The sequence below is a fragment of the Hippichthys cyanospilos genome, chromosome 15 (genome assembly GCF_059441005.1).
Source record: "Hippichthys cyanospilos isolate Australia breed blue-spotted pipefish chromosome 15, RoL_Hcya_1.0, whole genome shotgun sequence".
Lineage (NCBI taxonomy): Eukaryota > Metazoa > Chordata > Actinopteri > Syngnathiformes > Syngnathidae > Hippichthys > Hippichthys cyanospilos.
This window is the reverse complement of record NC_142383.1, coordinates 1736932-1761558: the sequence shown is the minus strand read 5'-3', so window position 1 is coordinate 1761558 and position 24627 is coordinate 1736932. Positions and strand designations below refer to the sequence as shown.

Genomic DNA, 24627 nt, shown 5'->3' with positions numbered 1-24627 from the left:
AAAACCTCTCACTAAGGTATGATCTCAGCCCACAATGCACTTAGATTCATTCCGTGGAATTTGAAGGGGATGGGACTGCTACAAAACTGTAATGGCTCACTTGTGTCAACTTAAAGCTGATATATGTTTTATCCAAGAGACTTATATGCTGAATAAGGAAACTGCATGACTTAAAAAGAACTAGGTTGGGGCACTGTACCACTCTTCATTTAATAGTAAAGCACGGGGCGTGGCTATAGTTATCAGAAAAGGCATTCCATTTGTGCTGGACGAGTCTGTGGCTGATGTAAATGGCAGGTATGTAATGATTTCTGGAACACTTCTAGGTGCCCCTCTCTTTTTAGTCTGTGTCAATGGCCCTAACTGGGACCATAACTCTTTCATAACAAACATGTTGTTGCTTTTCCAAACATTCAAAACCATTATCTAATTATGGAGGATAACTTTAATCTTGTCCAGGATCCGGTGCTGGATCGTTCATCTACTAAAGCAGTTCCAGTTACACAGTCCGCCAAGACCATACTCTCACTCTCTCAGCAATATGGCCTTATTGATCCTTGGAGACAGAAATTTTCTAAAGCAAGAACTCTTTCCTTTTTTCTCATGTTCATCATACATACTGTACGTATTCACACATTAATTTTTTTCTTCTCTTAGTTTGGCCGTGCCCCAAACTAACAATATTTTGGATGTCTATCTTTGATACACTGAGTAGCGCCTATCGCTACATTATTCCTCCTAATCCCTTATCCACAATTTTTGATATCCTAGTAGGATATCAAATAGTTGTAGGAGCTTTGGCTTTCTCGACTCTTTTGGCCCGCAGGTTAATCCTGCTACATTGGAAGCTTCCCCAACCCCCCTCACATACTTGCTGGGTTAGAGAGGTATTGTATAATTTGAAAGTTTAGAAGCTGAGATGTCTAATGGTTCTGTAAAGATATTTCACAATACATGGGATTCTTTTATGCAAAATATTAGGCTTTTGGATATTGCTTTTGAGTTGAAGAATGAATAATAAATGTACGTATTTGATTGTTTATTAATTGCTTGTGTATTATTTATTTTTTTCTTTTCTTCAATTTATAATTGTTTCTTTTTTATTTATTTTATTTGTCCTTTATTTATGTATGTATTCTTTCCCCCCCTCTTGGGAGTTACACTCACTATGTTGATGTGTGTGTGTGTGTGTGTGTGTGTGTGTGTGTGTGTGGTGTGTGTGGCGTGTGTGTGCGTGTGTGTGTGCGTGTGTCAGACTATTTGGCCTTTGGGATGGGATCAGCTGTCCTTTACAATGTGACTTGCTGTATATTCATTGTATCTTTGGTTTTGTTTGTTTAAAAAATGGTCAGTAGAGTTGGAAAAAAAAGGAAATTGGTTGTTCAAAAGTTCAAAAATCGTTTCGTTTGTATTGTACGAAGTTTTACAGTAGGATCTGGATAACTTTTATCCATAAATGACCCAATAGGAGGTGGGATTTCACAGTGGGTTTCAGGAAGAAAATTGTTGTGTCGTTTTATGTACATACTTTATTTATATTTGGCACTTGGTTTGTTTATTTGCTACAGCGATGAAATCGATAGACATAGCCTACCAACTAAGATTTTCATCCATCCATCCATCCATCCACTTAACAGCAATTAAGATAATTCACCTACAATGCATTTTTTTGGAATGTGGGAGCTGCCAGAGTAGCCAACGAAAACCCAGAAACTCATTATCTCCACACTGTGAGGCAGACATGCTAATTAGACTGCCTTATGGTACACTTAAGTAAAAAAATGAAACAAACAAACAATACTAAAATGATTACTAAAATACTAAAAAACATTTTTTTTCACATTGAATTTCAACAAGCATTATTTGTTTACTGTTGGACTTTACAGCCTTTTTTTTTTAATTCAAGATTCCTTCTAAATATTCACAAATAATTTGTTTGGGTACAAGGCCCATTAAATGTTAGAAAATACCCCTTTTATTCAGTGTTGTTGTTGTTTTTTTTTTTTCAAGATTTCCTGAATTGTCGATGGTATGAGATACGAGATGTGACAAGATTTTCCACTTTTCAAAATTCTTTTTACTGAGCAGACTGCAGCAAAATTAATGATCGTGTGCAAATGTAAAAATGTAAATATAAAAAAAAACTGCAAATGTTAATGTAAAAGGAGAGCAAGGCATTTCCAACTTCAGCAGAGATTTTCCCAGTGGGAAAATTTTACATCAGTGGTGTGATAGCAGGCCTTCTCCGCTGGCTTAACATAACCTTACATCATTATCATAACTATACTAAACTTATAATATATATAATAACTATAATGAAAGTCAATTTCATTTTGAATTAATATTTTTTTAATTTATAAAATCATTCTCCAAATTCTGTTCTTTTCATGTCATGTTATATCTTATTGGTTACGCTCCTTCTAGTGTTGTAGTTTTAAATTGGAGTTTTTAGCCAATTAGAATTCAGCTTACTTGTGTCGCTAAACTGTATTTAATCTGCCTCCTCCTGGAGGCGCTAGGGAACTCGCTTCAACAGTTGCGGGCCTTCTGTGCCGTGTGTAAAGACACGTGTAAATGGGCCCATATTGTTAATAGACTGCTGCAATAGCCAATCGATTCATAAGAGGCCTCACGTTGAGCGTGACGTGAGTGGAGGCTTACTGCAGGAAGACGGTGCAATGCTCAACAACCAAGCTACGCGGTGTCGACGTTGGCTGATTGCGTCAAAGGCGTAGCGTAGAGCTATTAGCTAACCTGTCCCGACTTGGCCATTTTTCTGACTGGGCTACCAGGGGTGCGAGCTAGACTGCCGTTTTTCTGGCTCGGCTACCAGGTGCACTAACCCTGGCAAATAGTTCTGCTGGGAATGCCTTTTGTTTGCAAAGGATCGATTTGGTGTTTGGAGCTCCACTGGATTTGCAAACTTCGATTTTTTAACCAAGGCAGCAACGAGACACCAAAGCACGGCTGGACACACGCGCTAGGGTGCTTTTAAAAACTTCTTTGGACACACGAGTGGATATACAGTATTGTACATCTCAGTTCGAAGGTAAAGAGAGCTCCTCAATGCGCTACGGTGCTTTTAAATTCTGTTGGGAACACCCGAGTGGATACACTGTACATCTCAGTGCGAAGAGAAAGAAAGCATGAAGAGGTCAAGGAAAATCGAGAGATATTAAAAATACTGATTGACTGTGCCATTTGTTTTGGTGAGTGCATGCCTTTTCTTTATTTATTGTTTCATTTTTAAGGAGGGGAGTGAGCTTGCCTTGCATTTTACAGTGGATCCGGAAAAGAAGAGTACATTATTGCTGAGAACTTTCACTTTTCTGGGATGTAGCAGAGCCAATATTTTCTCCTACAGCACCTTTATTCTTCTTTTTTACACTGCGTGTCCCTCGCTTTGCGACAATACTCGTCTGCCAAAAAAAAGAAGTTTCAATATCGCAATCAAGTGGCCGATACCGTGATAAATACTCAGCTGTCAATGCTGCATTATCGTCGTCTTGGTACAGTAACTATGGTTCAAGAGCTGTTAAAAAGGAAGCAAATACTGCACACACAAGTTGTCCCAAGTTCTCCCTTCCACCATTCTACAAGCCAGGTGAGTGCTCTTGCTCGGTTCCGTTTTTGTATTGAAAGCTCAGCTGGCCGTGTTGGATAGCTCCCAGTGACCACAAACCAGACGCCATGATTCATTCCTGCCCCCTGAGACGTTGAACGTTCCTGAAGTTGATTGGCTGTTGCAACACAACACGCGACAAAAGTTACATTTTTTTAACTTCACGCGACAGGCGAAATTACGCGCGGTGTCTCGCATCGCTCCATACTCGTCCATCGCGTCGCCCGATGCGCCATCGCACCCTGTCGTGCGAACCCCATTGACTACAATACAAAACTGCCTGCTTTTATGCCTTAATCACATTCGGTGTGAACGCAGCGTGAGGCCTTTACTGATTCGTCCCCTCAGAAGCATAGGTACTCATTATTGGGCTACACAGGCTATTTTCCGGAGCAATTACACGTCAATAAACCCGCATCATTATATGTGATACTGCCAAACCATAAAATAATTAATAATAATTTGAAGTTATTTGTCCACAAAATTTTATGAAGTCCACCAAGATCAGGCAAACATTAACAATATTGTATGATAAATTACAAATCACAGTTTAATGTAAGAACATTGTTATTCCTTTATCACGAATTGAATATGAAGGAATGAATATTCCAAAAACATATTAAAAATGAAAAAATAAATTTCAATACAAAATCCATTCCATTTGGAGGTTTTTTCAAACCTTTTAGAGGTCCTGTATTTTTGTCATTCCTTGTAGCTCCAATGATTGTTCGTAACAGAAATCATGAAAAATGGTGGATGTTTATATTACTTTTTGTTTTTCGTTTAAATGAAAATGGTTTAAATGACAGGAAAAAAAACACTTAAAATACTCCAATGTATGCCCTTCCCTGCATGCTGTTCTCCCTAACTCTTGGTACGGTATTTAAAACTCTTTACCACACCGGTAATTCGGATTTGGAAATTTTGATCGGCACGATCCAAGCCAATGTTGAACATTTCCCACAAACCTAAAATGGATCCTGGATACAAAAAATAGTAGATTTCCAAATCCAGACACTTTTGAACCAGATTACATTTTCCAAACATTGAAAATCACCCTGCATTTCATGTTTATATCAAGGGATCAAAGAAAACTACAAAAGTAGAGAGGGACTTTTAGGTCCCTAAAAGTTATTGTTTCCATTGAGCAATTAGGATTCAAAGGTCACACAACTAATACAGACATGTACAGCTTGTACATGACTTTACTTTGCACAGTGTTAGGCAAGTTACTTCAAAACTGTAATTAATTATTTGTGACTTATTACTGACATTTCAAATAATTAGTTACATTACAATATTACTTTCTTTGAAGTACAGGGCATTAAACTACTATTGCATTACTTTTATATCACTCTCACCAATACAACTGGAAATCTGCATTTGCCATTGCTAAATGTAGCTCATTACGCTCATTACACATCCAGTGGAAGGTTGGCTTAAGCCTAAAAACTGTACAAAAAAATCATTTAATATTCATTGTATCGTAGAGCTCTAGAGGGATGACAAGATACAAAATGTTTTTTTTTTTTTTTGTATTTTAATCCCTTAATCACTTAGCTTCACAGCATTGTGATGCATTGTTTATGCTTTGGGCAAAAACAGCTTGTGCATTCCACAATTTCAAGTTAATATTCAAATTCAAGTTCAGTCAGCTATGTTAGGGACAAATGTTTCAAAAATAGATGGTTTCGGTGGGGCTAATATTAACAGCTAGCCTAAATCATCATTATTGTGTTTAACATACTGTTTAACATGAGTTCTTGTATGTTTCATCTTGAGACTGTTACGACGGAAGGAGAGATGTCCCAAGAGCACGCACGAACTGATAAGGGCAATGGCAGAGCGTTTATTGAACAGAAGGTGCAGGTAGTCGTGGGAGCTGACGGGAGCATGGCACAGAGGTCTGGGGGGTTCCGGAGTCAGGGGAGCTGGGGTTTGGCTGGCAGCCGGGCAAAGGAAAGCAGACGGGAAGGGGACTTGGGCAGACTGGTTAAAGCGGCAGGCTAGCGGGCGGTCAGAGGCAGGCAGGGTCGAAATACCAAGGATCCAGTCAATTCGGCAGGCAATCGGGTGGTCAAGGACGAACAGGGTCGGACAACAGGCAGGCTGGCAGGAGGAATTGCTGGAAAGCTCGGCGTTGCGCATTGAGACGATCTGGCGGGTGGTGGAGTGAAGTGACCGGGCTTTATACTGAGCGGGTAAGTGGTTGCAGGTGTTAGTGTTCAAGGCTGATTAGCGGGAGTGCTGAGCAGGTGTGGTGAAGCTGGAAGTGAGGTGGCTGAACTGGTGAACTGTGACAGATACACATTGACCACAACTATTTGTAGACTCAATGTAGCGATTGTACAGTGAAAATGAGTGTTAGCTTACCTTGTGAAAAGGTTTTGAAATGCTGGCAAATCCACATCCAAAGCGGCAGCATATCTTCTACATACGACATACTCCGCCACGAGACTTCTAACCTCTTGAGGTGGGAGTGGTCTCCCTCAGCGAGATACATTTGCTCGCTTTGTTTTAAACCCAAATCTCCCCACAATACCCTTCGTGTTTTCTTTTCGCTAACTTCACATTAATTTGGCACTGCTCTAAATCGTTTGTCAAGTTACAGGTGCTATTTGGTGAAGCGGACAGCTCTTTAGGTGTCACACACAAAGTGCACCCAACTAATATATTATTCTTGTCTTTATCTCTGACCAAGTGAAAGTAATGGGCATATGTCCATCTTGTGTAGGCTACATATTGTCCATTTTCAAAGTGTTGTCTTCTGCTGCTGCACTCATCTCTGCGGTAGTAGATACTAAGAACAAGAAGTAAACAATTTGCCCTGGACTTTTCTCCTCCGATCTTATGGTGTTTTTGGTCAATTTGGGGAAAAAAAAACACCACTTTCAGGTAAAAAAAAATCCATTGTTACCATAAAGTATAAAGGTATAAATAATTCAACCTTTGAACCGTTGTAATGCATTAAGTAACTCTCATTTGTACCGAGTAAAATACAACTATATTTTTGTGTGTAATGCATTACACTACCATGTTACTGCAAAAGTAATGCATTGTAGTAATAAAATTACTTTTGTAATGCATTTCTTTTTTTCTGTAATGTGGTGCATTACAGTATTTGCATTACTTTTGTAATGCATTACTCCCAACACTTTGTACAGGTTCAAATGACACCTTTTATAGCACGAAGTAGTTATTTTTGCTGATGTCATGAGAATTTGAGAATTTAGAAATGAGGTCACAACCCAGAAACAGGTGGTGGAGGGAGCCACCTGCATTTAAAAACAACATACTCACTGGGAAGCATTTACTGCTACTCTGATAAAACATTAACAGGATCCTCCTACCTGTCAAAGACCACAGCAGCAAAGCTGGCCTCTGCAAAGATCAGTTCCCCAGTGCTGAGGCCTCTGCTGGCTCTTAGACCGCGACCTTTCTGCCCAGCTTCAAACAGCTCAACGCTATCCATGTTCCCCACTGTCATTGCGCGGACTCAACGAAACAAAAAGAAGGCAGACAGGAAGAGGACAGAAGCAGAAGGCGGTCCTGGCTGTGGTCTAGAAGACCTACTGGTGAAGTGCTAGATCCTCATGAAATTTTCAGCCACGTTAAGGGTGCACTGGCTCTTTGGCCCTACCCCAGCCATAGCCAAAAATACATTCACCTCCTCTAAGGGGTGCGTCATGTCCCAAGTGCGGCACACAAAACCAACAGAGGAAGGTGGGAAGGTCTGAGGTGCCAAGGTGGGAGTCCTTCCCTTGTTGGGTTGCCTCCCCATGATTTATTTTTGTCATTGGCAGCTGTCACCTTCCATCACAGGCACATTAAAAGAGACGCTTGCACATGTTTTCATTTCATGTGTGGGGAAACAACTAATAACCCCTGGGGGAAATTTTGACCCAACTATATATTGACCCAACTCGATCGTTTAGATCTTTTTGATGTGTGATATCTAAAGAAAAGCATACAAAAAAAGTAGGAGGATGAATATTGCACAGATTGTCAAACCATGCCGACTTTCAATATGCCACGCTGGTTTCACTGGTTTCATTTACTGGTATTCAAAATTGGAAATATTGTCAATTTTGACCGATTTTTGCATTAATCATTTGAACGGCAACTTGCGAACAAAATACTGTGTGTGTTTGTGTGTGTGTGTATGTATATATATATATATATATATATATATATATATATATATATATATATACACAATATACAGTATATATATACAGTGTTACGAACTTAATCCGTTCAGCAGCTACGCTCGTGAACTGCTCGAATGATGGGCAATCCAAACCTATGTTAATTAGTGAATGTGTGCAATGCGTGCAAAAACCTTAGGTAAAAACATCACGACTTTATACACATATTAAAAATGAGTAACATAATCTACTGTACAGTTAAATTAAATAACATAAATATACAAAGGAAAAATGACATTTACTTTTGGGGCGACGTGACTTGAGCTGGGTGGAGGCGGAGGGGAGCAGAGACAAACCCGCAGAATTTATTGATTTATTTTCTTAAACGAGAACATATCACCAGCGATTTCCTTCTCTTTAATCCATAATAGAAGAAGCCTCTCCATTTTGTTGTCGACCGAGGTCCGTCCCCTGGCAAGGTAAGTCTTGCCCTTAGTAGATTGCCGAGCGATTACGGCCATACTCACGAGCAAGTTTAACTTTGCGTGCACCTCCTTCGTATTTTTTTTATTATCTCCTGCTTGGTTTCTATTGTCATCATCCTCTTACTTCTTCCTTTACCACCACTTGCAATTTTAGAAGCCATAACTAACAGATAAAGTTTGCAAAGTCTTCACAACATTCCTTCTTTGTTTTTTTTCTCTTTTTTTCTATTAATAATCCAAATTATTTCGTGACCCCCTGCAGTCAGACCATGGACTTTGAGAACCACTGGCATAAATACAATGAAAAGAAGCACGCTTAGCTGCATTTGTGAGTATTTGCTTTATTGATTGATTGATAAGAGTGGTAGTAAGATCACTAGAAAAATGCTAAACTGGTTTTACCCTACAAGAAAAATGCTAAACTGGTTTACCCAAGATTGTAATGTTAACCTGAAAAACAAGTCTGGTTTAAACAACAAAAGGTAATTTCCGTAATTTTATTGGCACAGTACTCGTAAATGTATCAGGAGAACTATTCCTTCATATTTTGTGATTTTGTACAACAGAAAAAAATTAAGACATGAAGAGGTTGGTCCGTTTTTCAATTCAGATTAAAATACATAGAGGTGAACATACACGTGTAGTCCGCATGTTATTGGGAAATATATTTGATTACTACATCAGAAATAACTATATAGGAAAGCTTTATTTTGCTTTTAAAGTGCAATAACCATGATACATTTAAGGCCACAAAACCCGTGCTATTTTGACAAATCACGAGTTAAAGGCCATAGAATAAAGCCAGTATGTTGCCAAGATCATTGCTTAAAAAGTTGGATCAATCTAATAAAAGTGGTTGAAAATTGATCTTAACAAATACTCATGATACAAAATCAATGCAGCTTCAATTATAGATAAACAAGAAGTGTAACAATGTAACATTGATTATTAAGGCATGTACAATGCCAGGGTCCACACAAAGACTGAACGTGAGCGCTGCTCTAGTGTCCTGTGGGGTTTACACATCGTAAAAGTCAATGTGATCTCCCGATGTGTATTTGTCTTCTAGCAGTAGCTTCATCAGCTTAGCACATGAGGCCTCACATGTGATCAGCTGGCCTTCATCAAACATGTCAGAAAACGTCTTCCTTAAATTCAATTCCCCCGTTTTGGTCCTGGCTTCTAACTGCATGTCAGTGTCCAAAGGACCTGGTTAAACACAAAAAGAAAGAAAACCTATTGAACAAAATAACCAGAAACAGAATTGGTGCAGGATAAGACATGAAGAAGATTTGCACGTCAAGTTGGCATGATCTGCATATAGTGATTTTTTTCCATCCATCCATCCATCCATCCATCCATCCATCCATCCATCCAACCCTAACCCATCCATCCATCCATTATCTGATCACTTTGTAATGACAGTTATGCTTTGTAATGAGATTTTAGAAGTCTCAGAAAATACAGTGGGCCCCCGTGTTACGAACTTAATCCGTTCAGCGGCTACGCTCGTAACTCGAACTGCTCGTATGACGGGCAATCCAAACCTATGTTAATTCGTGAATGCGTGCAACGCGTGCAAAAACCTTAGGTAAAAACATCACGACTTTATACACATATTAAAAATGAGTGACATAGCCTACTGTACAGTTAAATTAAATAACATAAATATACAAAGGAAAAATGACATTTACCTTTGGGGCGACGTGACTTGAGCTGGGTGGAGGCGGAGGGGAGCAGAGACCAACCCGCAGAATGTATTGATTTATTTTCTTAAACGGGAACTTTTCTTAAAACTATAACATATCACCGGCGATTTCCTTCTCTTTAATCCATAATAGAAGAAGCCTCTCAATTTTGTTGTCGATCGAGGTCCGTCCCCCAGCAAGGAAAGCCCTTAGAAGATTGCCGAGCGGATACGGCCATACTCACGAGCCATGCGTGCGCCTCCTTCTTATTTTTTTTTTTTTAATTATCTCCTGCTTGGTTTCTATTGTCATCATCGTGTCTAACAGATAAAGTTTGCAAAGTCTTAACAACATTCCTTCCTTCCGTTTTTGACTCATTTTCTCTCCTTCCTTCCGTCCCGACCAGCTGTGCCATCAAGCTAGATAAAGGCGTTCAGCCAATAGCATATCGGCATTTCTGTGATTGACGTGACGCCGGCCAATAGCATCTCCGTGAGTGAGACCGTGACTGACACCGTGACTGAAACAGTGACTGTGACATTGTAAGAGCAATAGCATATCAGCGTTACCGTGTCATGCATAAGCAGATGCTTTCGTTAATGTAGCAAAGCGAGGTCAATTGTACGTACATATTGACTGGCAACGCGTGGCAAATTCATAGTTAAAATCATCACTAATTTACACACATTTTAAATTTAGTGCCATAATCACTGTACAGTTAATATAACAAGCATGGATAAACAAAGGATAAATTACGTTTTCCTCTGGGGCGACGTGACTTGAGCTGAGTGGAGACGGAGGTGAGCAGAGACCAACCCGCAGAATTTATTTATTTATTTTCTTAAACAAGAACTTTTCTTCAACTAAAACATTTCACCGGTGATTTCCTTCTCTTTAATCCATTATAGAAGAAGCCTCTCCATTTTGTTGTCGAGCGAGGTCCGTCCCCCGGCAAGGAAAGTCTTTCCCTTAGAAGATTGCCGAGCGGTTCCGTCCATACTCACGAGCAAGCTTAACTATGCACGCGCCTCCTTCGTATTTTTTTTATTATCTCCTGCTTGGTTTCTATTGTCATCATCCTCTTACTTCTTCCTTTACCGCCACTTACAATTTTAGAAGCCATGTCTAACAGATAAAGTTTGCAAAGTCTTCACAACATTCCTTCCTTCCGTTTTTGACTCATTTTCTCTCCTTCCTTCCGTCCCGACCAGCTGTGCCATCAAGCTAGATAAAGGCGTTCGGCCAATAGAATATCGGCATTTCTGTGATTGACGTGACGCCGGCCAATAGCATCTTCCGTGAGTGAGACCGTGACTGACACCGTGACTGAGACAGTGACTGTGACATTGTAAGAGCAATATCGGTCTTCGTTGCCGTGACAAGCTTTAACTACTGAATTTGATGACGTGGCAAGGCGAAAATATATGAACAAATACAATGGCCGGCATGTCAGATTGCTCGTAACAAGCTTTAACTACTGATTTTGATGACGTGGCAAGGCGAAAATATATGAACAAATACAATGGCTGGCATGTCAGACTGCTGGTAAGGCGAATGGTCTGTGCGTAAGTGGGGGACAAAAAACTCCGCGGACCACGCTCGTAAGTCGAAATGTTCGTAAAAGAGGGTGTTCGTAAACCGGGGGCCGACTGTACTTTTCAATCTTTTGCACCAAACTTTAAGAAGTGCAGTTCACGTTTCCATATCACTGTTTCATGAACCATGAAAAAAAAAGGTCATAAAAGTCAACAAATGTGTTCTTATTATTGTTGTAATACTACTACATTAACAGTGAATTCTAATCTAACTCCAACTTAAAACTACAACACTGGCAAGAGCATAATAATAAGACAGGAAAAGAACAGAATATGGAGAATAAATTTATATATAAAAAATATATATTTAGTAAAAATACATTTAAAATTAAAGTGACTTTCATTATAGTTCTTATATTTATTATAGTTATGATAATGATGTCAGGTTAAGTTTAAACAGGTTATATTAAACCTCTCAGCCCAAAAAATGTTTCTATTTATTTTTCAAAAGCTTTCAGTCCTAATTCTTTAAAGAGTTCCCACCTGGAGCATAGTTGAGAACACGCAGGTCTGGCTCCTCTTCTGCCAGAACCCTGAACATCATGTCTCGGGCTGCCTTGCCAGTGCAGTATAGAACCCAGGAGCGGAATGGCTTCAGGGCACACAGTGAGGAGATGTTGACCACGCAGCGGCGCAGACCTGATTGCTTTGGAAAGGCCTTCAGCAGTCTGGCAGTGAGGCACAATGCAGAGCTGACGTTGCAAGATAGGTAGGAGTTCACCTCGGCCATGCTGGTGAAGCTTTTGGAGAAACGGGACACGTCACCTAGTGTGGCTGAGAAGAAAGAAGAAGTGAGATAACTACGCTTTCACAAAAGAAAAAACTGCAGTCACTGATAGCACCTGCACTTCATTTGCACCCGCAGTTTACAACATCTAACCGACCTAATCACAAAGGATATAGCGCTCATATAAATATAATTGTTCGTCGTGCTTTGTGTGCGACACCTAAAAAGCTGTCCACTTCGCGAAATAGGACTAGTAATTTGACAAACCATTTAGAGGGGGCCATAGTAATGTTAATTTAGCCAAAAGAAAACATGCGGAGGATTGCGCTCTCTCGCTGAGGGATGACACTTCGACATCAAGAGGTTTGACGATTCTTTAGGAGATATGCTGCCGCTATCCACAGTGGATTCACCAGTATTTGGAAACCTTGTCAGCAAGATCCCGGTCGCAAATAGCAATACAGTATTAACACTTAAATTGTGAAATGCACTGTTTTTGTTTTTTCAATTACAAAAGAAATCTAGGTAAAATTCAGATTTTCAAAGCTGTGCATTTCTCCGTTGCTCTCTGTAGGCACACAGACGTGTGCGTTTCCTCTCGACACAGGTGTGTGTGTGTGTGTGTGTGTGTGTGTGGGGATGGTGTCTTTAAAAGTTTTTCATTTGCCGACCATTCTTTTGACGAGAGGGAAATCAGTGCACCATAAATCTTGAATGTTATCTTCAGTTCACACTGGGATGTTGAACGAAGCCTTTTGTTTCTTTTCTTGGTGGCATCTGGTCTCAACGTCTTCAGGGGCCAAGTCATTCCTGTTTCTTACACTGACTTCCAGTCGTGTCAATCCTCATTAGAATAGCACAATTTCATATTTTACTGATACATTGCATAAAAAAAACCAAAAACATTTCCATTACCTAGGAGCTAATTTGTCTCGGGCTTAATGCTCCTGATATGGTCACCCATGGCAAATAGCTCCTAGGTCAGAGACCAGACAAAGCATGGCTCAGAGATCCCTTATGATGAATACAGTAATCCCTCGTTTATTGCGGGGGTTACATTCCAAAAATAACACGCGTAAAGTGAAATCCGTGAAGTAGCAAGCTTTATTTTTTTTTTTATTATTTCACAATGCAAAACTAAATTATAGAATGAAACCAAAAATCAAAACCTGTTTTAAAGCCCCAAATTTGTTTAAAACAATCCTTTTAATATAGTAATACAAAGTTGGAAACATTGTCACTCACGTTTTTCACAGTCCCAGCTATGCCTCTTTGTCCTGAACTCGCACATTTTTATGAGTAGTAGTTGAGCTCTTTCTTTTTCTGAGCAAGATTTTTATAAACGGATATGCCTGGACATCGAATTAAAGTGAAGCCTCTAATATCATAACAATACTTGAAATTCCAATTTATTGCAAAAGAAATCTAGGTAAAAGTCAGATTTCCAAAGGTGCGCATTTCTCCATTGCTGTCTGTGTGTCAACATAGTGTGTGCGTTTGTTCTCGGCACGCCTACGAGTCACGTGATCGGCTCTCAGAGACCAAGCTGTCAATCAATGTGCTTACTAGCACGTTTGTAACGTGTATACTGAGCTGAGTGCATAGGAGAGACACAAGACAGACGAAAGCAAGCTTTTGGATCCTCTTGCCTTTTGTAATAAATTGACAAGTGAAAAACCAATACAGTACAGCGTCAACATTTTATTTCTAGACAACAGTAAAGCCCCTGAGACAATCAGGATTCAGAGCACAATGCACTGTAAAAAAAATTCCACACTGTAAAAAAAATCTGTGGAGCAGCGAAACCGTGAAAGATGAACCGCGATAGAGCGAGGGATCACTGTACATGTATATTATACATACGTAGCACTTACGATACTATTTTGGTACCAATTTTTAATATGTATGTACAGTTGTGATGTTTTTACCTGGGGTTCTAAACGCATTAGCTATTTAACAAAGGTTTGGGTTGCCCGTCATACGGCGAATTCGCCTTACGACCCCAACCGCGGAACGGATTAATGTCGTTACACGGGGGCCCGCTGTATTTTGAGCATATCTCCTCCTGGCTTTCCTGTTTTTTTGGACCTACCTTTCCCACACCCATCACCAACATGCCACGCAACCATGACAGATTTAAGCTACGCAGTTTGTGTAAATTTAGTAAAACATTCTTGCATATGGGACTTACTTGAATTATGTTTGGTGTATTTTCTTTGAAGTTTTACAATATAAATGAGAGCTGTACTACTGACGAGCAAAATTAAAGAAGTTACACTCATTTGCTGTCCGCTGTCTGTCTACCTAAATAGAAGCGATTGTTACATCTAGAAAGGACAGAACTTTGGGTTATTTGTTTAAAAAAAACATACCTGTACATGTTTGTTTCATTTTATTTTATGTTAAATTGTGAAAGTATGCATAACTCTTGCAATAACTTTAACTAGTTCAATATAATTTTTGTATATGTGATAATTTTTTTAATTTGTCAAAATGTGTTTGTCTACAATTGCTTGCAAACAAGGCAGTGAAGCCAGCAAAGCTAAAGTGGCATTTTATTTTAGTGTGGTGGTGTTTGACTAAATCATAGGTCTTGAACTACAGTCGTTGAGGGCCCCAAACCTGCATGTTTTCGATGCTGCTCTCTAAAACACACCCGATTCAAATTATTAGCTCAACAGCAAGATCTGAAGGAGCTTGTTAATGATCCGAATCACTTGAATCAAGTGTGTTTCAGAGAGCAGAATCGAAAACAAGCTAGTTTGCAGCCATCAAGGACTGGAGTTTGAGACCTATGGACTAAATGATTAGCAGCAACCTTTAGGTGAGAAATTGACCTGGGTAGTGCGATTAAGAAAATAAAAATTGCAAACTTCAGCAAAGCTGAAAAGTAACAAATATACATGTCAAATTGAATATATTGCTGAATAAAAAGGGCAATTATGTTTGCGGAAACAAAATAAATATTTAAGTCAAATATTTGCAATAGGGTTCCTTGGAAAATGCCTTCTAAGAGGTCCCTGACTCCAAAAGGTTTGAGAACCCCTGGTCTATATAACTTGTGATCGTCATTACAGATAAACCTAAGGCCTGATAATTGTATTTAGCGTTTACAGTACATTCACAGGGTTGTGCAGTGGTGGTATTTTTGCCATTAAGGTAACCTTTAAATTGATGTCACTTCCAGAAGACCATTTGGTACCCAAGGACAATGACCTTACCGGCGTTATTCACAAGAATAACATGTTCGATGTCCGTCGAAAAAGCCTCTTTGGCGGTTCCGACGACTGTCTCCGGCGCTTCCAACAGAGACAGATCCAGCACGACGCACCGAACCTCCAAGTCAAACTCGGCCAGCTCTGTCTGAAGAGAGCGCAGCTCGTCACCGGATCGGGCCACCAGGACGAAAAACGACTTGGGCTTCACCAGCGGGGCCATGTGCTTCGCCAGAGCACGGCCGAAACCTCTGGAGGCCCCAGTGATGATGCACAGAACTCGACCAAAAACCTCCATTCTCCCAGCAGTGATAAACTGGATAGAACCAAACGGTTTCTCCTAGATCTCCAGTTCTTGCGGCGCTTACTTGTAGCCCTTCCTCTTTCATATTAACGGGCGTGTCTCGCTACCACTTGTTGCCCTATCGCCATCTGCCGGTTTCACGCTACTTTGTCACGGGTTATCCACCCGTCCATCCATTCCGATAGGCGCATCTCCTTGCCAGCCTCGCTGGTTTGCTGGTGCATATTCCGGTTTATTTTAACATAAAATCAACTTTTGTAAACGTCACGCCAAATAAGACCTAATAGCATAAATCTGTTTATTCACAAGTCAATATAACTTGACATTATGCAAAAAAAAAAAAAAACATTCAGGGTGTGTCACATTTTACTTTGTTTGTGCTTATAAAAAAACAAAGTTTAAAAAATACCACTTTTTTGTTTCTTTGTCTTGTTAAGCACATTATGTACTTGCTTTTTGGTGATCAACATACTTCACACCAGGGATGTCACTTGGTTTTATGCACAGGAAGTCACCCCTCAAGAAAATGTACAGGATATATACTATTGTAATGCAGCGCATGCAAAAATTTTAAAAGCAGTTCTTGAAGACTGATATTACTGTGTAAAAGTCTCAGACTTTTAGTGTTATTTCAGTTAGTTACACACACACGGCAAATATGTTTGTAACAATAACGACTAAAGGAAAAGGAATGACTAAAGGGAAACAAAACTTAAATATACACATGATGTATGCAAAATTATGCAAAAAAAACAAACAAACAATGTAAGCCAGGGACATCATTTTCAATTAAAAAGTAAAATTACAAAGGAAGATGTATCTAATAGGATTAATAATGTAATCAAAATCTAATTAAAAGCTGCAATCACCAGCTACAGATGGGTGGAAGCATTAAAGAATGCCGTTTGTTTATGATGGTTGATTACATTTGGAGCTGTGGGAATTTTAATATGTAAGTGTCTAAGCGATTGAACAAAAATATTCTTCAATTATGTTTTAAATCACAAACGAAAGTAATAAAAAAGTTTTTGTCTTGAGAGGTTCTTTTTTTTTTTTTTTTATGTTTTGCCTTGCATTTCTTTCCTAAATAGATTTTCTAATAATTCGAGGCTTACATGAATGATACACCTTGCCTGAAATGTTTTACTGTATATTTATATCAATATTAAATTGCATCTCACTCAAAGGCAATCTGCAAACAACTTCAGTGAAATCCTGAAGGACTTACAATCAGAGATTCTGCTATTAGGAAGGCACTTTAATCATTACTTTCGATTCTTGTAGTAATGAAGACTTACTTTCTTGAGTAGTTCCATCCTTCAAATTCTGCTTCTCTCTTCCTCACATAAACAAGTACATAACATACACAAACACACATACGTGACTGACTTCTGGATATATATATATATATATATATATATATATATATATATATATATATATATATATATATATATATATATATATATATATATAAATGGCAGGCTGCGTATTTCAACCCTTGGCCGTCAGTGACATCATGTTCCTACCTTACCTGAAGAAGACTTTAGCAGCTCTGTTGAACAATTTACCTGTGCGTTGAAAGTCCATCACTAAATTTGTTTCTTTGGACATGGAGGCTAATGGTCAAAACCACATCTGTCCGGTTGCTGGCAAAGTTTTTTAGGATGCTTCAATACCAAAAAGGAGTGTTCAACAGATGCTCCTTAACATTTTTCAAAGTACCGTAGCTTTTCTGCCCAAATGATAATAGCTGTCTCATTGCAGTTTTCATGAAACAATTCAGGTTGATAAATCCGGTATGGGTCCAAGCAAAAGACATTCCCAGCAATATAATTTCAAACAATCATGCTGTAGTTGCTTGTATGAAAACCTTTTCCCTGATGAACAGATTGAACAGACAAGCAAGCATGGGAGTCAGCTGATCTCTGCTCACAATATCCAGTGTTTCTTAAAAGGTCGTGGATTAAAAAAAAAAAAAAGAAACGTGTTGGTTATAGCAAACAAATCTCGTGGGTCAAAATCACAACATTTTCGGTAAAATGACACTAGGACTCCCTGGAGAGCTTATCCAATCACAGTACGTACTTACGTGTTGATCTATATGTAGCGTTCTAGCTTCCCGAGGTTGCGGTCTTGCAAGATGATTGGTGAAAGCACTGTTGCCTAAACCAGTTAGGTTAGGGTTAGTATCCATTCACAGGGCCTTCTCTTTTCATTATGAAAGCTCTGGTGTGGAACCTGGCAACATGAACTATTTGAAAAATAATTGTATAAAAGTTGTTTTACTTTTTAAATGTAAACACTTTAGTAAATAGCTCTGGAAGCACTGCAAAAAAAGTGAATATGTCATGCAGAGAACAGGTGGAGTAATTTTATTTCAAAATAGTTATGAAGAAATGTGTCTTGTGAGTAAAAGTGTTTTTCTGAATATGTTGAGTCCAGCAGAAAAGATTTTGCTGGCCCTTAAAGTCTACCGCTGAAACATTTTAGGATGGATTCAGTCATGGATTTCAGACCTATAAAATAGGTCAATTGAGGGCACTAGTAATTTCGATAAACAATGTTTATTTGATTTTCACCGTTAGTGAGTTTTGGGCTGTGAGGAGGCAATAGTGCATAATTGTGTTTGTGCAAGTCAATTATTTAAAAAAATTAACACATGATAAAACATTTAGGGAGTGTCACATTTGACTTTGTTTGTCCTCATGCAAAAAAATTAATGTGAGGAAACTTTTAGGGAATCTCACATCTTTCTTTGTTTGTTCTTCTTTTTGTTAGCAGGCTATGTAGCTACTCCCCCAATTCATTAAGAATATGGAACATTATTATTTTGAAATGGTAAAAAAGACATTTTGGTATCAATAGCTAATTAATGCATCCAACAAAACTCAATGCACTATTTAGTTAAATGTCGAATGATGGGCTTGACTCTAGCTGCACCTTGAAAGTGCCAATTTATCTAGACTATTTGCCAAGTCTTGGGAAGAAGAAAAACTGAATGTGACAGTGGTTGTTTTGTAAATTACTACTCCAAAGTCTTATTGTTTTTTTTTTAAATTATTAGGGTACATCATAACTGCTTGACGACAATGAGACAACTAGTCTGGTTATTTTTGCTGAGCAAGAATGCACTGCCTGGCCCATACTAGTAGGAAAACTCCACTACCAAATGTAGGCAAAGCAGAAGAAAGTTTGTTGTGCCTTCTACAGTATGTGTGTAATGCAGTGATGGGCTGTCAGGGCCAGCAAGGCCTTCTCTGACATCAGCAAGGCCAACCTGACATCATTATCATAACTATAATAATTACAATAACTATGATGAAAGGTAATTTCATTTTAAATTAATTTTACTAAAATATATATGTGTTATACATATATTTTTATACATAAAATTATTCTCCATATTCTTTTCTTTTCGTGTCTTATTATATCCATTTGGTGACACTCCTGCCAGTGTTATAGTTAGGAGTTTGAAATTTTAGCCAATCAGAATTCAGCTAACTTGTGTCACCAGGTTGTATGTAATCTGCCTGCTCCCAGAGGCTCAAGGGCATTCGAGGACAGAGTAATAGGACAAACAGCAGAAAAAGAAAACTTTATGATACGAAGATAACATTACCTTCATTTCAGGCATTGTAGTCATATGTCGGGCTTCTTTCTCCTGTTCAGGTTGTCTATAGTAAGCTCCTTCCTGTACATGTTCCTGAGAAGCGCAATAGTATTTGACTTCTATTATTTTTCAACAAGCAGCCATATTAAACAGCAGCAGAATGTCAAGTGGCATTAAATCAAATGGGAATTGATTTCAAGTTTTTGTTTGTTTTATTTCATTTACTGTCTTTTATACTCTCTCTCTCTCTCTCTCTCTCTCTCTCTCTCTCTCTCTATATATATATATATATATATATATATATATATATATATATATATATATATATATATATATATATATATATATTTATTTATCGCGTTGCTACGCTCATTCGTGGGGCTTTCTGTCGCGGTTGTACTTTTGGTCCACTTTTTTGTCACGCGAGGAGAGGAGAGTGGAGCAAACTTGCTGTGCACTTTACAGTAGACCCGGAAAGAAGAGCATTGCTCAGAGCTTTCACTTTTTTGGGATGTGGCAGAGCCAATATTTTCACCGACAGCACCCTTATTCCTCATTTTTTATACACTGCATGTCCCTCGCTTTACGGCAATACTTGTCTGCAAAAAAAAAAAGTTTCAATGTCGCAATCAAGTGGCCGATACCGTGCTAAACACTGTGCTGTCAGTGCTTCACTGTTGTTAACTTAGCACAGTAACTACGGTTCAACAGCTGTGAAAAAAGGAAGCAAACACTGCACATACCACTTGTCCCAAGTCCTCCCTTCCTCCTTTCTACAAACAAGGTGAGTGCTCTTGCTTGGCTCTGTTTTGTATTGAAAGCTCAGCTGGCTGTGTTGGATAGCTCCACAAAGCGGCCGCCATGATTCATTCCTGCCCCCTGCTAGAGATGTTGATCGGGAAGGTGGATCCAAAATGCAAGGAAGCAGGGTGAGATGGGCTCAATAAAACAATTTATTACTCGCATAAGCTGGGCGAAACACGGAAAATTAGAGCTACACTAGAGTTGGAACGCGCTCATGACAGGTGACGCAAATTACACGACAGATGCCAGGGAAAAACAACATGAACCCAAAAGCAAAATAGGTCAAACTCCACAAAATAAAGCCACAACAGGAAAAACCCAGACAGAATGTGACACCAAAAGCAGGCAAGCTTTAACAAGATTGTACGCTAAGTTACAAATCGCATTTTAATATAAGAACGGCAGTTTAATTCTTTACCAATAAATGAATGTGACCAAAATAAAATTACGAGAACATATGAAAAAATGACAAAATCATATCATATACAAATCCACAAAAATACAAAATCCATTCTTCTTTCTTTCCTCATAAAGCCTTAAATGACTTGCTTGTAGAGTTTCTCCGTTTCATTTCCAATAATAAATCCTTTTGTATTGACATGGACGACAATGCTCAAAGTCGAGTCAGTCCAATTGCCGTTTTGTTCTTCTTCAGCCATTGCGTGTTAAAAAAAAATAAAAAAGAGTAGATTTGAATTTTCTGCTAAATCTGGCTTCAATGTACGCTATGCCTCATGTTTGCCCTTAGCTTACAGTTGAGCCACATGTTTTTTTTTCTTTTTTTTTTTCATCAATGACTTTGTTTAACTACTTCCAACGTTAAACATGGTTGGTCAATATAGCACTACCTTCGTGCAGTGAACGTCCAGTTATGTCATGTTCAACATGAGGCCTCTAGATGGCGAATTTGTGGCTCCATTGACTATTACAGTTATCTATTACGTATTTGGGCCCCTGACATAAACAGCTGCGCAAGCGCAGAAGCCCGCGTCGAGTTGATGCAAATGCCCTGACTTTTGGCGAAGGCAGATTTCACACAGCATAGTGTGATGGAAAATTAGTATTTAGGCTATATTTGTTTAACATTATGTTATTCTGCTGGGGGACTTCAATGCTCATGTGGGCAATGACAGTGAGACCTGGAGGGGCGTTATTGGGAGGAACGCTCCCCCCCCCGATCTGAACCCGAGGGGTGCTTTGTTATTGGACTTCTGTGCTCGTCACGGATTGTCCACAACGAACACCATGTTCATAGAGGTGTCCATATCACTTGGCATCGGATTTGCGGCCGCATGTTTTGGACACTCGGGTGAAGAGAGGGGCGGAGCTGTCAATTGATCACCACCTGGTGGTGTGTTGGCTCCGATGGTGGGAGAGGATGCCAGCCAGACCTGGAAGACCCAAACGTATCGTGCGGTTCTGCTGGGAACGACTGGCAGAGTCCCCTGTCAGAAGGAGTTTCAACTCCCACCTCCCGCAGAATTTCTCCCACATCCCGCGGGAGGCGGGTGACATTAAGTCCGAGTGGACCATGTTTTGCGCCTGCATTGTTGAGGCGACTGAATGGAGTTGTGGCCGTAAGGTGGTCAGTGCCTGTCGTGGTGGCAATCCCCAAATCCGCTGGTGGACACCAGCGGTAAGGGATGCCGTCAAGCTGAAGAAGGAGTCCTATCAGGCCTTTTTGGCCTGTGGGACTCCAGAGTCAGCTGACAGGTACCGGCTGGCCAAGCGGAGTGCGTCTTTGGCGGTCACCAAGGCAAAAACTCGGGTGTGGGAGGAATTCGGTGAGGCCATGGAAAGCGACTTCCGGACGGCTTCGAATAATTTCTGGTCCACCATCCGGCGTCTCAGAAGGGGGAAGCAGTGCACCATTGACACTGTGTACAGTGGAGATGGTCAATGGGGCACTGCTGAACTCAACTCTGGATGTTGTGAACTGGTGGGCAGAGTACTTCGAAGACATCCTCAATCCCACCGACACGTCTTCCTCTGAGGAAGCAGAGTCTTCGGGCACCAAGGTGCGTTCTGCCATCTCTGGGGCTGAAGTCACTGAGGTGGTCAAAAAACTCCTTGGTGGCAAGGCCCCGGTGGTGGATGAGATTTGCCCGGAGTTCCTGAAGGCTCCTGATGCTGTAGGGCTGTCTTGGCTGACACGCCTCTGCAACATTGCGTGGACATCGGGGACATTGCCCCTGGATTGGCAGACTGGGGTGGCAGTCCCCCTTTATAAGAAGGGGGACTGGAGGGTGTGTTCGAATTACAGAGGAATCACACTCCTCAGCCTCCCCTGTAAGGTCTATTCAGGGGGGCTGGAAAGGAGAGTCCATCAGGAAGTCCAGTCTCAGATTCAGGAGGAGCAGTGTGGTTTTCGTCCTGGCCGTGGAACATTGGACCAGCTCTACACCCTCGGCAGGGTCCTCGAGGGTCCATGGGAGTTCGCCCAACTAGTCTACATGTGCTTTGTGGATTCTGGGGGAGGTGCTTCCGGAGTATGGGGTGTCGAACGCTCTGATACGGGCTGTTCAGTCCCTGTATGATTGATGTCAGAGCTTGGTCAGCATTTCCAGGAGTAAGTCGAATTCGTTTCCAGTGAGGGTTGGACTCTGCCAAGGCTGTCCGTTGTCACCGGTTCTGTTCATTGCCTTTATGGACAAAATTTGTCGCAGCCGAAGCGTTGAGGGGGTCCGGTTTGGGAGCCTAAGCATTGCATCTTTGCTTTTTGCGGATGATGTGCTGCTGTTGGCTTCTTCAGGTCGTGACCTCCAACTCTCAATGGAGCGGTTCGCAGCCAAGTGTGAAGCGGCTGGATGAAGATCAGCACCTCCAAATCTGAGACCATGGTCGTCAGTCGGAAAAGGGAGGAATGCCCTCTTCGGGTCGGGGATGAGGTCCTGCCCCAAGTGGAGGAGTTCAAATATCTCGGGATCTTGTTCACGAGTGAGAGTAGAATGGAACGTGAGATCGACAGATGGATCGGTACGGCGTCTGCTGTCATGCAGGCTTTGCACCGGTCTGTCGTGGTGAAGAACGAGCTGAGCCGAAAGGCGAAGCTCTCTGTTTACCACTTGATCTACGTTCCTGCCCTCATCTATGGCCACGAGCTGTGGGTCGTGACCGAAAGAACAAGATCCCGGATACAAGCGGGCGAAATGAGTTTTCTCTGCAGGGTGTCCAGGCTCTACCTTAAAGATAGGTTGAGAAGCTCGGTCATCCGGGAGGGGCTCAGCGTCGAGCCGCTGTTCCTCCGCGTTGAGAGGAGCCAGCTGAGGTGGTTCTGACGCCTCCCTGGTGAGGTGTTGCGGGCATGTCCCACTGGAAGTAGGCCCTGGGGACGACCCAGGACACGCTGAAGGGACTATGTCTCTCAGCTGGCCTGGGAGCGCCTGGGGATCCTTCCGTAAGGGCTGGATGAAGTGGCCGGGGAGAGGGAAGTCTGGGCTTCCTTGCTCAAGCTGCTGCCCCCGTGACCCGACCCCGGAAGACAGCGGTAGAAGATGGCTGGATGGATGGATGGATGGATGGATGTGACAGAATAATTGTATATATGTATATATGTTATCATATAAAAACACTTACATAAGAACACTTTGCTCGCACACCTCTTAACCTACTCACTCACACACACACGAACACACAAATATACACATACACACACACTCACGCTACAGACATAAACAACTCCTTATATGGTATTATTTTGAAACTTGTAACCGCCTTCTTTGTAATCTTTGGAATAAAGCAAGGAGGAGAGCCCCAGAACACCAGAAGACCCTGGTGCTCTCCCTCTTTTGCAAAGGATCGTGTTTGACTCACAGTTTTGGCTTTTCTCCAGTCTCTCATCATTGATAACTCTGACAGATGGATGGATGGATTAAGTTATTCACTGACCACCTGCCATTGTTTTAACAAAGACCTTTTCCATTAGACCATGCATGAGAAATATTTCTGCATCTAGGATAAACTGACCCTGACAGGTTAGCGAGTTCAAGACACCCACTTTCATTCTTTATGGTTTTGCCTCCCTTTGGGTTGTAAATTTCTTCCACTCCAAATACTGATAAGAACAAAGAACTGCTTCTTTTGTGTGTTTATGTCTGGTTTTCATCTTGTAGGCGTTCACTCCCAATAAGTGAATAAGAATCTTTACTTTTATGTGTCCCTTCACACACTCTTAAAGTGTCACGTTTGGGCTTGGCGGCTTGAGGCAGTGTGGGACGTGGGAAAGGTGGAACCAAAAGGACGCAGGACAGACTGGGATGAGGCTCAAAAGAGGATAATTAATAACAAACGAAAGCAGGGTTGCAATGGACCAAAAAATACAAAGTACAACCAAAAACGCTAAACTCAACTTACTGGGGCAACAGAGAACGGGAGGCAGCATGGGAAGGATGGACACAAGGGAACGCGAGGCAAGACAGCGGGGGGA

The 24627-nt window shown here is 40.7% G+C and overlaps 2 protein-coding genes and 1 pseudogene across 3 annotated transcripts in view; all 3 read right to left on the bottom strand.

Annotated features, from left to right (window-relative positions):
- The window catches only part of LOC148411323 (histone-lysine N-methyltransferase Smyd1-like), a 29180-nt gene extending 21915 nt beyond the window's left edge, over window positions 1–7265 (bottom strand). The window contains exon 1 of the mRNA XM_088435548.1: window positions 6973–7265. Within this exon, the coding sequence (XP_088291674.1) occupies window positions 6973–7109 (137 nt within the window). The 5' untranslated portion in view covers window positions 7110–7265. The remainder of the gene's footprint in view (window positions 1–6972) is intronic.
- Window positions 7266–8733: 1468 nt separating this feature from the next.
- Window positions 8734–15877, bottom strand: spra (sepiapterin reductase a). Of its 2 annotated transcripts, XM_088434117.1 has the most exons (4): window positions 15692–15877; window positions 15487–15628; window positions 12022–12312; window positions 8734–9464 (listed from the first exon to the last, which is right to left on the bottom strand). In XM_088434117.1, the coding sequence occupies exons 1-4, from the start codon at window positions 15776–15778 to the stop codon at window positions 9274–9276; spliced, it is 711 nt and encodes a 236-aa protein (XP_088290243.1). In that variant the 5' UTR covers window positions 15779–15877; the 3' UTR covers window positions 8734–9273. The 2 variants fall into 2 exon arrangements, with proteins under 2 accessions (XP_088290243.1, XP_088290242.1); XM_088434116.1 differs by having other exon boundaries at window positions 15487–15876.
- Window positions 15878–21034: 5157 nt separating this feature from the next.
- LOC148411321 (uncharacterized) lies at window positions 21035–23412 on the bottom strand (annotated as a pseudogene).
- Window positions 23413–24627: the final 1215 nt, after the last annotated feature.

Bases quoted from the DNA above. Each gene is read 5' to 3' on its own strand.
- spra (XM_088434116.1), bottom strand. From the start codon at position 15,778: ATGGAGGTTTTTGGTCGAGTTCTGTGCATCATCACTGGGGCCTCCAGA. The intron at 12,313-15,486 runs GTAAGGTCATTG...CTTTCTTCTCAG, and splicing joins TATTCTTGTGAATAACGCCG to CCACACTAGGTGACGTGTCC. The intron at 9,465-12,021 runs GTGGGAACTCTT...GTGTTTAACCAG, and splicing joins TGTTCTCAACTATGCTCCAG to GTCCTTTGGACACTGACATG.